Genomic DNA, 14302 nt, shown 5'->3' on the forward strand with positions numbered 1-14302 from the left:
GATGAGGATTGTGGAGAACTGTGATACAATAGCCATCGTATTGAGGTCTCTCTCGTCATTCCGGCCCAATAGGGGCATTCAGGTCATTTGGACCTTATGCAATTCGTTTAAATAGGACAGCCCTCCCTTTAGGAGGGCAGCCAAGAAGTATCAAAAAATGTGTCTGGCTCCCTGGTGATGTCCATCCCGCCACTATCATCCCTCCGACAACGTCGACTCGGTTGGACCTTCTCTTAGGCGTCATCCACTCCGCCTGCCTCTCATCGTGCCGAAGTCCACCCCGGCATTCCCTGTCCCTGCGCTGCCAACCATCCCAGCGCCTTCTCCCTCCCTTACGTTCTCTCTCCAATACGACCTTGCAGGTCTGTATCAAACTGGCAATGAGATCGTCTCCCAGAACTCAGGGGAAGGAGAGGGCCGGGAAGGTCATCGGCTGAGGAAGGTAGGTGGCAAGAAGAGTATTGCCGGAGAAAGGGACTTGAGAGCTAACAACTTCCATATACTTCTTGGCTGCCCTCCTAAAGGGATTGCTGCCCTGTTTATAGGAAAATACATGCAGAATGGAAATGACAGAGATAATTGATAGGCCCAACTCAGCCAGAAGAGAGGAAAGTTCAGAGTTGCTTCCCGTTCCCAAAATACCAAACAATAAGGTCCTCAACTTGCAATAAGCAAGCAAGCAAGGATCCGCCAGAATGGCGGAATCCCCGTAGGTGGGGGGCGGAAAGAGGGATAAAGAACATAGGGAGAGTGGGAGAGAGAGAGAGCATTGTGCTGTGGCATTTCCCTTGTTGTCTTCTCTCCTTCAGCGTCCTCTGCTGTATGGTTCTTCCTCTCCGATGCCTGGTCCTGTTCCCCTCCAAGCCCTAATATTCGGTCTTCGTTCTCAACCCCAGAGTTGGCCCTGCTAGACAGACCCTGATCAGGCCCATCATCATTACCCATGCCAATGCCAATCAACCCTGCTCATCCCATCTTCCTGGCTCGACGCCGATATGTTACTGTTGGGGTCTATCAATAACTCTTATTGGTAAAATGGCAAGAATTCCCAAGATACGATGGGGATCGTATCACATGGACACCCACTTAAGCGGGATATTCCTCACACAAGAGTATTTTACTTCAGCCTTTCTAAAACAGGATAGAGATCCATGAGCTCTTATATACACGTGACCACATGGAGAATATTTGAAGGGAATGCTGGTTGCTTATAGCAGGCGACCCTCTCACAGCTTGAGAGAGAGATGAAAGAGGCTCAATGATAAGGTGCCTCTAAGGACCTATCATGAGAATAAGCTGAGGAGACATCATCCAACCTAAAGCCACTCGAGTCACATTTGAGTAGGGGGGGGGAAATTGAAGTATAAAAAAAGACAGAGTTATCAAGGGGGGTATTCTTGAAGACAGTTGCGATTGGCAGTACTGGAGATTGGCCATAGTCATCAGGAAGGAGTTCCCATTTGGTTTGCCTTACAACATATCAGGAAGAGGCTGATCAGGCTCTCCCTCACTCTCTCTGTATTCTTCCCTTTCTCTCTCTCGTGAAGATCTCTGAGTCTTCATCATTCTGGGATCATTCTTGAAGGGATTTCTATGCTTCAAAATACTCACAGATTTCATTCCATTGGTCAAATCTTGAAGTATTTGTCTATTGTGTTGAATATTTGGTACATTCGATATTCCTGCAATTTGTGATTAATTGACGCAGCCTTAGCACGGGAACAGTGTAGGAACACGACTTGAATCCACAAGCCTTGCTCTACTTGAAGTCGCTAAGCCCTGAGTCCAAAGAACTAGCTTCTCCAACCCTTGAGTTCACAAGGGGTTGTACTTGAATCCACAAGCACACAAGCACTCTCTAACAAAGAGAACACTCAGAGGGGAGAAACAACAGTTTCAACAAGACAATAGATTTCAATAATGCCTTAGTCAGGGGTACATGGGGGCCTTATATAGGCCACAAGGAGTGCAAGGTCGTCCATAATGACTGTACCCATGACAAGACAAGTCAAAACATTGAGAAAACAAATCTGACAAGCTAAAACAGAAGATAAGCAGCTTGTTAGGGCTGAGCAGAGATATCCTGCAGATTCTGGGGCCTGTAGAAGCTGTCAGGAGATATTTGTGTGGCTCAAGAAGATCCTGATGGGACAAAACAGAAGATTTGCAGATCTGACAAGTTAGAGCAGAGATTCTGGCAGAAGAAGCATCTGGCAGAGGATTCAGTTAGAAGATCTTGTCAGAGATACTCCTGTCAGAAGATCTTGTCAGAGATAATCCTGTCAGAAGATCTTGTCAGAGATAATCCTGTCAGAGATAATCCTGTCAGAGAAAATCCTGTCAGAGGATTTTGAGGGGGGCTCTAGGTATATTTCTGCAGATTCTGTCAGTTTTAGAAGAATCTCCTTCTTGGGCCACAGCTTGCTAATGGGCCTCAGAAAATGGGCTTCTGGGCTACATCATTAATACTATGAAAGCATGGTCGTCGCCAGTGAAGATCAGGCTCATAACATTGTGTTGAATATTTGAGTACATCCAATATTCCTGCAATTCGTGATTAATACTTTCCAAACACAATTGCTGCCGGTGAAGATCATGCACGTAACACAACCAATTGTTAGACTAGTTTCTTGCCTTGTTGCAGATCTCTGATGGGTACCGTGTGAAACTGCCAGGAAACAGCTGGTCCTACCTGGCACCCCACCCATTTGATTAGGTTTTCTGTGTAAAGAGTAAATAACTCAATATATGATGCAAGAGAATGTTTTGTCTCACTTTTAGAAGAAACTTCTAGAATCCATCAGAATGATGTCGTAAGGAAGGAGCATGTTTTGTCTCTTTGGGTTGGCATGACTTGGGGTACAATCTGAAATTCAAACCCGATGGAACTTTGGAATGATACTTTGCCTGGCGGGTGGCTAAAGGCTACACACAAGCATATGGTATTGATTGTGGGGGAGATGTGTCTTTCCTTGTTTGGTCTTCTTACTTTATTATGTTTGTTTCCTCTTTATGTTAATTTTCCTTTTATAGACTAATGGGCCCAAAATAATGGCCCACTACGTGTAATTATGAATCTGGTATATTAGACCAGACAAAGTGAAATGGAAGATGGTTTTTTCGGTGGTTGAATATCTATCTCCTAGGGTTTTCTTGGAGAAGAAGAAGATCGTGGCTGATGAGGTAACGAGATCAGCTCCGATGGATGACATGGTATCAGAGCAGGTCGTTGAAGTGTGCACGTCCGTCTAAGAGGTGTGTTGTTCGTTTTTCCTTGATTCCTCGTCCGAAGATGAGCCACGTTGTTGCTCGTTACTTACTTCGGTGGAAGCGTTCTGCTTGTTAGTCATCCCTTGGTCGTCCTCTCAGTACATCTGCCAGGAAGTCGTGGTACATTATCAGTTTGTTGATCGGGCCTTGTCATTCTTGGCGCTGTTTTGTAATACTGGTTCTCGGCACTCCTTCTGGGTTTTGTGCCGGGATTTGCATTGCTTAAGAGACCTGATATCTCTGTAAGTGTTGCTCCTTGATATGCTAGTACAGCGTGTCTGTTGGTGTCATTTGCATTTTGTGAGGCAGGTGTAAATAAACTGTTAAAATGGCAGCAGAGAAGATTGGTTTTGATGATCTTCAGATTGTTCAGCAGGACCAAGGGCTATCTGTTGGGATCAACCATGGAGTTCCTGAGCCTATGAAGTATACAGGACTCAATCTTCTTCACTGGAGTAAATTTGTGGAAATGGTTCTTCAAGGACGGAGATTGCAACATCATTTGTTTGAAGAAGTAAAACCCACTAGTCCTTAGTATATAATGCGGAAGGCAGTGGACACCACCGTCAAAACATGGCTTCTTGGTAGTATGAGAGGTGATCTTATTCCAAAATATCTTCTGCTTCCTACTACAAAACAGATCTGGGATAAGATACGTAAGAGCTGTTTGCAGACAAATAATGATTGGCGTATCTATGAGCTTGTTACTAAAGCAGCATTACTTCAACAGGGAGATAAAATGGTTCAGGAGTATGTTTGTGAGCTTCAGGCACTCTGGGATGAGATTGATCTCTATAGGCCGGTTGCTGAAACAGGTTGTCCATGTCAAGACTACACCATGAAAGATCGACTCTATAAGTTCCTTATGGGACTTACTGCAGATTACGTCTCATTTCAGAGGCAGATCCTCAATAGAGAGAAAGTCCCGAACCTGGAGCAAGCCATCCAGCTAGCTCTGGAAGAAGAATGTCGCATCTCTCCCAATGTCTCTACTAGTGAGATTGGTTCGGGACTGGTTGCCACTGCTAAAAATCAGCCTACCAAGAACTATTCCCGTGAGGTAAATAGTCAGAAATATTAAAAAGGAAAAACTGCACATCCAGGTAATCAGGGGAAGCCTGCAGGGCAACCCCAGGGAACCCATCGTCTGTTTATACTGCAAGAGGAAGGGGCATAAGAAGGAAAGCTGTTGGGATCTCTACGGCAGGCCACCTAAACAGGTCCAAGCTCATGTGGCAAATATGCAGGATACAAATTTTGGTGGTGAGTCATCTAATTGTGGAGATGATGTTTCACATCCAATGCTACATGATATCCATGCACTCAAGGAGGAATTGGAGAAATTAAAAAGGCTGGTATGCATTCTACCTCTCTTGATGATCATAAATCTTTTAAAAACACAAGGTGCATTATCGATTCTGGGGCAACTGATCACATGACCCCTTTTCTCTCAAAATTTTTGGAGTACTCCACCTGTACTGGTCGTCGCCATGTATTGACAGCGGGGGGGGGGAGACTCTCCTAGTCTTGGGTCATGGAACTGTTAGAATTAAAAATTTGGGTGTCTTAAAAAATGTTATGCATGTGCCTATGCTCAAGGCTCAGTTAATCTCTCCTCAAAAGCTAGTCAAAGATTCCTTATTTTCTCTAACACTTTATTCTACTGGCTGTTTTATATATGACAAGACGCTGAACCGGCGGATTGGAAAAATTGAAGAGAGAAACGGCTTGCTGAGTTTGCAAGATGGTGCAGCTGCAGTGCTGATGGTGAATGGAGGATGCTACAGTGAAGGGGATGACCCCTCTCTTATTGAACAAGTTAAACTATTTCACTCTCGTTTGGGACATCCCTCTTTTGAACTTTTAGGGAGAATATTCCCTGTTTTTGCTCGTAATGTGAACTTATCCAAGCTTATATGTGATACGTGCCAGTTTGCTAAACATAAGCGATTCTCATTTAAGGGGAAGAGTGAGAAGAGTGACAGGCCTTTTGACCTAATGCATAGTGATATATGGGAACCATGTACTGTATCATCCTTGCATGGAGCGAGGTGGTTTCTTATAATTGTGGATGATTGTACTCGGTTAACGTGGGTGTATCTTCTAAAGCACAAGTCTGAGACAGTTGATATTCTTAGACATTTTATAACTCAAGTGCAGACACAGTACGGTGTACAAGTGAAGAAGTTTAGAACAGACAATGCCAGAGACTGCTTAAATGCAACGTTAAAGACATATTTTCAAACTCATGGGATCATCCATGAGTCTTCATGTGTCAATGCACCACAGCAGAATGGTGTAGCAGAAAGGAAGATTGGGCATGTGGTTGAGACAACTAGAGCTCTACTTATTCATCAGGAGGTGCCAAATTTTCTCTGGGTAGAAGCCTTACCTACAGCTACACACCTCATTAATCGCCTACCATCAAAAGCACTCGGTTATCAAAGTCACTAGATCTTATGGCGCAGTTCTTCTGTCCGAATGAGAGCAGGCTTGACACCAAGAATATTTGGATGCACAGTGTTTGTTCACAATCATAACCCGGTCAATAAACTCAGTCCAAAGGCTCTTAAGTGTGTATTTGTTGGTTATACATCAACCCAAAAAGGGTATAGGTGCTACCAGCCCCCGTCCAAGAAAATGTTTGTCTCTATGGATGTTACATTCAATGAATCAGAAAAATACTTCGGAGCAGGTGCAGGAGCCACCAAGCAGACTGTCAGAACTGGAGTGGAAGATGAAATTTCCTACACACCTTTACCACTAGTGATAGACAGTACTCATGAAAGTGAAGCTGGAACTGGCTTATCTGATAGTCAAGAATCTACAAATGAAGAAGGAAGCCCCACGTTCACTCAACAGAATTTGAGTGATAGTGTTGCAGTTGAAAGTCAAGAAACAGAAACTACAGTGCACTGCATACAAACAGAGACAGCTGAATATACAGCAGAAACAGAACAAACATTACCTGAGGATGACCAGGGGTGGCCCATTGCCTTGAGGAAGGGAAAGCGGGCATGTACGCAGTTCCCATTATATCCAATGTCTAATTTTCTATGCTACTCACATCTCTCCTCAGCTTATCAGGCGTTCATTCCTAGTATTGATGCGACAACTATCCCACGGACAGTGGAAGAAGCATTGAATAATTCACAGTGGAAGGAAGAGATGGATGTGAAGTTGGATACACTTATTAAAAACAACACCTGGGAGATGTCTGCGCTGCCACATGGAAAAAAGGCAGTTGGTTGTAGGTGGGTATATACCATCAAGTATAAATCTGATGGCACTTTGGGAAGATATAAAGCTCAATTGGTAGCAAAGGGATACACTCAATCATATGGGATTGATTATGGTGAGACATTTGCTCCAATAGCTAAGTTGAACACGATACGTATCCTGATTGCAGTGGCAGCAAACCTGAATTGGAAGTTATACCAGTATGATGTTAAAAATGCATTCCTACATGGTGATCTAGATGAGGAGATCTGTATAGAACCTCCCTCTGGCTATTATCTGTCAAGATCTAGAGGCCAAGTGTGCAAGCTGAAGAAGGCACTTTATGGACTGAAACAGTCCCAAGAGCATGGTTTGGGAAGTTTTCTCAGGCCATGAGGTGTATGGGACATCGGCAAAGTAATGGAGATCATACACTGTTTGTGAAGACCAGTGAAGCGGGGAAAGTGGCTGCTTTAATTGTGTTTGTAGATGATATTGTGGTTACTGGAAATGATGAAGATGAGATAGTGTTGTTAAGCCAGAAACTTGCTCAAGCATTTGACATCAAATCCCTGGGATTGCTGCGCTATTTCTTCGGTCTTGAAATTGCATATTCCCCAAAAGGTATTTTTATTTCTCAGAGAAGATATATTCTGGATATACTGAAGGAAGTGGGTATGAGTAACTGCAAACCATCACCCACACCCATTGATGCTAACATGAGACTTGGACTGTGTGAGGAAGCTTCCCTAGTTGATCATACTCAATATCAAAAGTTAATTGGTAAACACATTTATCTTCAACATTCTAGACCTGATATTGCTTTTACCGTGGGACTGTTGAGTCAGTTTATGCATTGTCCAAAGGAACCTCACATGCAGGCAGTGTTCAGAGTGTTGGCTTATTCGAAAGGAACTGCTTCCCTTCTCCTTCCAGCTCCCTTCTCTCCATCGTTCCAAACTCATCCCTCTCCTTTCTCCCCTTCTCCCTCCCCCATCAGACATCTGCCTGCCCCTTCTCCCTCTCCCTCCAGCTCCCTTCTCCCCCTTCTCTACATCGTCCCCAACTCCTCCCTCTCCATTCTCCCTTTCTCCCAACCCCGTCAGACCCCCCTGCCCTTCTCCCTCCAGCTCCCTCCTCCCCCTCCATCCAATGTCTCCAACTCATCCCTCTAATCCCTCTCATTCTCTCATTCTGACTTTCCTGCGTCCGGCAAACCCCTATCAGCAGCACGTCTCGTTCTTGTTTGTTCGCGAACGACACGAATGAACCAAACACGAACACGAACACAATTTTTCTTCTGTTCGTTCATCGTCGAAACACAAACTTCCCAACCTTACACACATGGGAAGTCACACGAGTCTACGGCCAGTACAGCACCGGTGGTGAGAGGACGCATTTAGTGATTCTATTTAAGGATGTCAATGAGGGAGAGAAAGGGCATCAGACATTTGGCTGGACTTGCTGGGCGGGAGGCGTCTGAGGAGCTGGAGGGTGCATTCGGCTGGAGAGCTGGGAAGGCACAACTGTGTCAGGAGATCCCCTTTCTGTCTGAGGATCTGTACTGCGGCAATGCTCCTTGTGAATATTTCTCTTTCAATAATTTACTTCTTGATTTGTTTGGGACCATATCAGAAATTTACATGCACTTACACCTGGGGTATTATCAATCTATGCGGGGAGTGTACAGACTTTGAAGGGCCTTACATTGGAATTGAAACAATCTCCAGGAGCATGGTTCAGGCAATTCACAGGGGACACTTCCTATTTGTAGAACACTCAGACTCGGGTTGGAACACTTTTGTCCTTTATGTTGACGACATCATGATACCAACCGGTTTTCGGCCAACAAATATCAAAGGAGGAAACGGAAACTGAAGGCCTAAAGGGTGGCCCGTGAGAAAGAAGCTCCGTACGTGAGAAAGAAGCCCCGTACGTGCGAAATGTCTATAAAGGACGCGGGAGACAAGAAGAACGCAGGAAGCATTTTGGTCAACAAGGCAGTTGCTGCTGCAACTGAGGCTGGTAGCAGAGCAGGCAGTGACCAGAGGAGGAGAGCTCGAGCCCGAGCTGCTCTTCCACCCCTACCCCTCTTCCCTTTCTATTTTCCATCTTCCTCTTTCCCGAACCCTAACCCTAGCTACTCTCTGGTTATTTCTGTGAAGTTTCTCACGAACTGCGTTGGTGTGGTGGAAGGTTTTTGTGGATTTCAATCTCGAGATACTCTCTAGCAACAAGCGAGGGTATATAAGCAAGGGTATCACATCATTACTACTGTTAGTGATGTGCCTGAAATTAGTCTTCTGAATGATATGCTTTCTCAAGCTTCTGAAATTGAATAGCTGCGATATTACAATTCTTCCCAGGCACTGAGGTAGCATATGTAGGCCCCCGTTGGTTCATTTCCCCACACAAATATATATTGGATTTGCTGCTCAAAACTTGGATGACCAAATGTAAGCCCTCAGCAGTTCCTGTTGATCCATATCAGAAACTTGAAGTTTTGGAAGCTGCTATGGATAGGGAATAGTACCAGTGACTGATTGGCATATTTATTTGTCTGAACCACTCAATCCCTAACTTTTCTTTTGCAGTACTTCTCAGCCACTTTATGCATGGTCTAAGTGAGCCTTATTTGTTGGCCACATACAAGGTGTTGGCATTTCTCAAAGGCACCCTGGGTCATGGGCTATCGTATAAACAGGGACACAAAATGGCCCTAGATATTTAAACCAATGCAGGCTATGCAGGTTCAGTAGTTGATCGGGAATCAACCACTGGTTATTGCACATTTCAAGCGAGCAATGTGGTCACTGATATGCTCCGGCAGCAGGTCTACGCTCGGAGGAAGCCACGGGTCGGGCCCATCATGCATGCAGTGGCCCAGCCCACATCTACACTTACTTAAGGACCTCCCCCGAGACCGGAGGAGGCAGGCAATCAGAAAGTAAGGTTTCACTCTCTTCTCCTACCTCCCTCTCCGAGTTTCCCTCACTTTCTCTCGTGGTTCGTAGGTCGATGCGCCCTCTTCGACGCGGAGCCGACAGCCACCAGCCCTGACCATTCCCGTTTCTTCCCTTTCGACCTGGGAACTTCTCCTCTTCCTTCCTCCCTTCCCCTACCTGTTATCGACACTTGGATCTTGAATTATTTCCATTTGGATCGTTGAATTACAAAGTGGGTTACACAATACGTTCCGAGTAGGATCGTATCAATCACTTGGCAAAGTAAAAAATAGAAAGTAGTTGACAGATCGCATGCAGAGGCTGAACACAGAGCCGTTGCCAAGGGCCTTCTGAAATATCTCTCAGATAAACTAGATAAACTCGCTTGGTTGATATTTACCTTGCTGACTAGAATTTAATTCAACTGAAACAAAAGAAAGATTGTTCCGTGATTTTGCTTCGTGTTTTTTATTCGCTTTACTTTAGTACGTTATAATGTTATTCAGCCAGAGGAGATCTAAAGAGTTGAGTTCAGAATAATGAGTAAATTATTTTTTTTTTAAAGAATCTTTTCATCATGTTTCAAGCATATCTGATGGTATTAATGATGCAGACACAGGGCTTCCAACAATGGCAAATTCCCGTCGCTGAATCTCACCCACAAGGAAGTAGGTGGATCGTTTTATATTGTACGAGAAATCGTGCGAGAAATCATTCAGGAAAATAGGATTTTGTGCCCTGGAAACACAACTTCTCCATCATTCACGCTTGATAATTCGTCTTTAGTCTCAGTTCAGCCGTCAAGAATTCAGAGATGGGAGGATGTGTCTATTAGTAATGAGAATCTTAATGCCGCTGGAATCAGAGACTCTGCAATGGGTGATGAGGAGAGAGGGAAGTTATCCGAAGATGAGGAGAGTTCTAAAAGTGAAATCTTCGCTTGTAGGAAGCTGAAAAACCTTTCTTTAAGTCATGATGATGTGACATATTCAGACTACGAGGGTTTGGAAGTGCAAGAAAGTAGTAGCCTTTCTAGTGAGAAGATGGCCTCCTTGGCAGTTGATACTGATCATTTGATTGCGTTAATGGAAGGGCTGCCCTCTGTTTCTTCAATGAGCTCAGCTTTTGATGCAAGTATTCCAGAGAGTGTGAAGCCTCCATCTTCAGTTGACAAAGAGCATCGCAGTGAACTCAGAAAGCTTGCGGTAATCCTATTAAACTAGTTTTATTTTTTGTAGACCTGTGTTACTTAAACTTTAATTATTTATTTGGATATCAGCTCTCTCGTACTGTATGTTTATATTTCAATAAAGATCTTTTCAGAAATTTCTCTAAAATAATTTTGAATGTGATCAATCAGCTTCCATGTATCAAATTAGTTAATCGTGAGCTGTTGATGAATGCTTATTGATCGCTGGCATTTCTAAAAAGATAGCCTTTGATGTCTTTGGAAAGTTTCATCTTTGAGAATTTGATTTCTTGTGTCGATGATGATGACAAAGTCCTCATCGTCATCCTCATTGTCACTTGTCTGTGGCTAGATGATGATGACAAAATCCTCATCGTCATTACAACACACGCTTATGGGGAACGAATTTTCGAACAACGATGATGAGTTAGCCCTTGGACGTCCTAGGTTCTGTTCTACAGGTGCCCCTTCAATCCGTTGTATCCTAAGTAGTGCTGAGGCATCCAAAAGAGTGGCCTTAGGCTAATTAATGTAAACATGTATTCACGGCAGAAAATATATTCTAGAAAATGTAGCACTGACCTGCGAGGAAAAACAGCTACAATATTGAACTTCAGGGGTCAAACGCTTTATTTTTCACTGTGCAAACATATTTTCTATTTTCTATTGTTCACTTTGAAGTTCTAACTTGAAATTGTTTAAATCACCGAAACAGGTGATGAGAGGAACTGCTCCTGCAGCCGTCAACCCCTAATAACGAATAAGGGTTTTGAAAAACAGCATCTCGATTCCTGAATTTAAATGACTTAAAAAATAAAAAAAACACGACAAGGTTCTCCCTGAACGGAACTGACCGGAGAGGTGACCCACTTATAAAACGTGACCCACTGATGACTAAAGGGTAATGTAAATTAAAGATAAATGGGCTATCTTACTACAAGCAATTTCATTTGTTGTTTTAATAGTTGAACTTCCATTTGCAGCTTAGTACTCTTTGATTGTGTTAAGGAGTCTCTGGTTGATTCAGCCACTTTGATACGCAAGTATTTTGCAGAATTCATTCAATGTCAAATCCATCGTAGCTTTACCTGCTGCTATTTTAATTTTTTCCTTACACTCGTGTAGCCTCTAGGATCTTCCGGTGGACAGTATGAGCAGTTGGACAGCTCAGAAAGCAGAGAACATTTAGCCATTGTGGAAAACAAGAGGTATTCCTGGCCCAAAATTTAAACCTATATTTTTCCTGAAGAATGCTTTGCTCAAAATTTGCTCATGTAAGCATAAATAAATTCTGCTTGTAGAAATCATAAATGTTAGTTGGGCGTGTTTTTATTTCCTTTTTTTTGTTCTTCCTTATTTGCCCTTCTTAACTCGTTTTATATCAATAGGCCCAATAATGTGGGCCCACTTGTAATCCCATAAGTATGGGAAGACCTAAGACAGAGTAATGTGGTTGTTTTCTCCATTCTATTTTTCTCTCCACCGTAACCCTAGAATCTGAGCTCGCCCCAGGGTGTAGCAAGGGAGATCAACGATCAACAATAAAGAATGACGAATGAACCTTGGGCCCTGATCGAGTGGGGCGACGAATGTTACGAGATTTGTTCAAAACACTTAAATAGAGAAGATGTTAATTGTCCTGACATGTCACAAGGAGAGTTAGAGAGAGACGTCTAGAGCAGAGATGAGACAAGGAGAAGATTGTCGTCAAGGAGGCCATCGTTTGTTGAGCAGGGAACATCGTTTATTGAATTCATCGTGCCCTTCTGTACATAGAGCGCGCCTTATGTTGGGGTTGGCGTGGATACTGCGCTGCCGTTTCTCATAGGCCCAGCTGGATATCAAATTGGGGGACTATTAATCTTCTTTCATAATTTCTTTAATTTTGTGCACGGTTAGGCTCAGGATGACGAAAGGATGATGTTAGTGAGAGGCCTCTCCTAGTGGGTCATGTTCTATAAACCCACTAGGCTCCCTCACTTATCACTAACTCATATTCTCCTCTCTCTCTCTCCTAGGGTATATATACCCCTCCTCATGTACATTCTAGTTAAGGAATTCATTCTTCTCCTTCCTCTAAGCCCTAGCATGGAGTTCAACATGGTATCAGAGCAAAGCTCTTGATCCCCATCTCTAGCCCTAAGCCTTTGTGCGGGCTTCTTCTTCTTCTTCCCTTGTGGTGTCCTTCCCTCTCACTATCACCCTCTCAATCTGTTCTTTGCTCGCGGATCTCCTCTCCCTGCTTCCTTGATTTGGGAAAAGGGGGGGGGGCATTTTTCGTTCATCGCTGCTGCCCGCGAGCAGCCGCCCGCGAACCGCCGCCCGCAAGCAGCCGCCCGCGAGCAGCGCCCGCGCGCCGCTCGCGAACTGCCGCTCGCAAGCCGCCGCCCGCAAGCCGCGCCTGCAAGCAGCACCCGCTCGCGCACTGCCGCCGCGAGCAGCGCCGCGAGCAGCGCCGCAAGGAGCGCCCGCGTGATGCGCCCGCCAGCAGCCCGCAAGCAGCTGCCTCCCGCAAGCAGCCGCCTGCGCGCAGCGCCCGCGCGCAAGCCGCCGCCCGCAAGCAGCCGCCTGCGCGCCGCGCCCGCCAGCAGCTACTGTCCGCCAGCAGTGTCGGACCGTGTTCGGTTCTTCGTTCGCTGCCGCTGCTGCTGTTTGCCGTCATGTCGACTACCTCCAGCATGGGCAGTGATCCGTCTGCATCCACCGCCCCGACGTCAACCCAAGCAGATTTCACCGCGGCTGACTTTGCCCGGGAACTCCCGTCGCCGAAAATCGGTGTTCCTCTCCCTCCAGCTCCGGATAACTGCCGTCTCAGTGCTCCGAACTTGATGTCGTGGCTGAAGTTCGTCGAGTACACTCTGCGCGGCCGTCTGCTCCAGAAACATCTCACCTGCCAGCCCCTCCCCGTCACGGACCCGCATTTCCCGGCCTGGAGTGCCGAGCAGTACTTCGTCCACTCCTGGCTCTTGACTCACACTCTCTCGGGAGGTCTATGACAAGTTCCTCCACCTGACGACTCGCGGAGATCTGGGAGCACGCCCGTCGCTACTGCGGGCATGATGCTGATGACTAGAAGATCTTTACTTTGGCCGAGCGGGCGAGTGCACTCCGACATGGCACCATGTCCATTATGGACTATAGCCTTGCCCACCAAGCCCTGTGGCGCGAGGTGGACTATTACATGCCGGTGGGGATCCGACTGCGCCGACCGCCATGCTCTCAAGCTCCGCTACATGTCATTTCTCGACAAGCTGAATCCGAATATGCGGATGTCGGGCGCTGGCTCTTCACTCCCAGACTCCTCTTCCGGACTTCGATGGTCTGGTTAAGGAGTTGACGGAGGTTGAAAGCAGCCTTCGCCGCCAACGCCCGCTGCTGGACCTGCCTGCCGAGTCCTGGCGAGTGCTGCCCTCCTGTCCCGCCCTCACGGAGCAACCTCCCTTGCTGCCCAAGCCTTCTTCGGGCTCTCGGGCACCGGTGGTTTGCTCCTCTGCGGCAAGCGAATCATCTTGAGGCCCGGTGCATCAAGAAATTTTTGGACAGTACCGGGATCCGAGGCCGCCTCGCCGTCATCAGCTCCTGCCGCGTCGTCGCCGGTCCCGCAGCCAGAGCCCATCTTGCCCAGGCACCGCCCCGCCGCCTCTAGCTCCAGCCATCCAGCCATGACTAATGACCAGCT

At 45.9% G+C, this 14302-nt stretch overlaps 1 protein-coding gene across 7 annotated transcripts in view; it reads left to right on the top strand.

Moving 5' to 3' along the window:
- Positions 1–14302, top strand: part of LOC144715333 (uncharacterized) — a 38660-nt gene that overhangs the window by 9119 nt on the left and 15239 nt on the right. For 6 of the 7 annotated variants that reach the window (XM_078590274.1, XM_078590275.1, XM_078590276.1 and 3 more), the window contains 2 exons: positions 10048–10639; positions 11749–11831. In XM_078590274.1, the coding sequence (XP_078446400.1) occupies positions 10048–10639; positions 11749–11831 (675 nt within the window). The remainder of the gene's footprint in view (positions 1–10047; positions 10640–11748; positions 11832–14302) is intronic. The other variant, XM_078590280.1, reaches the window with a different exon arrangement.

The sequence above is a fragment of the Wolffia australiana genome, chromosome 18 (assembly GCF_029677425.1).
Source record: "Wolffia australiana isolate 7733 chromosome 18, ASM2967742v1".
In the NCBI taxonomy this organism is placed as follows: Eukaryota; Viridiplantae; Streptophyta; class Magnoliopsida; order Alismatales; family Araceae; genus Wolffia; species Wolffia australiana.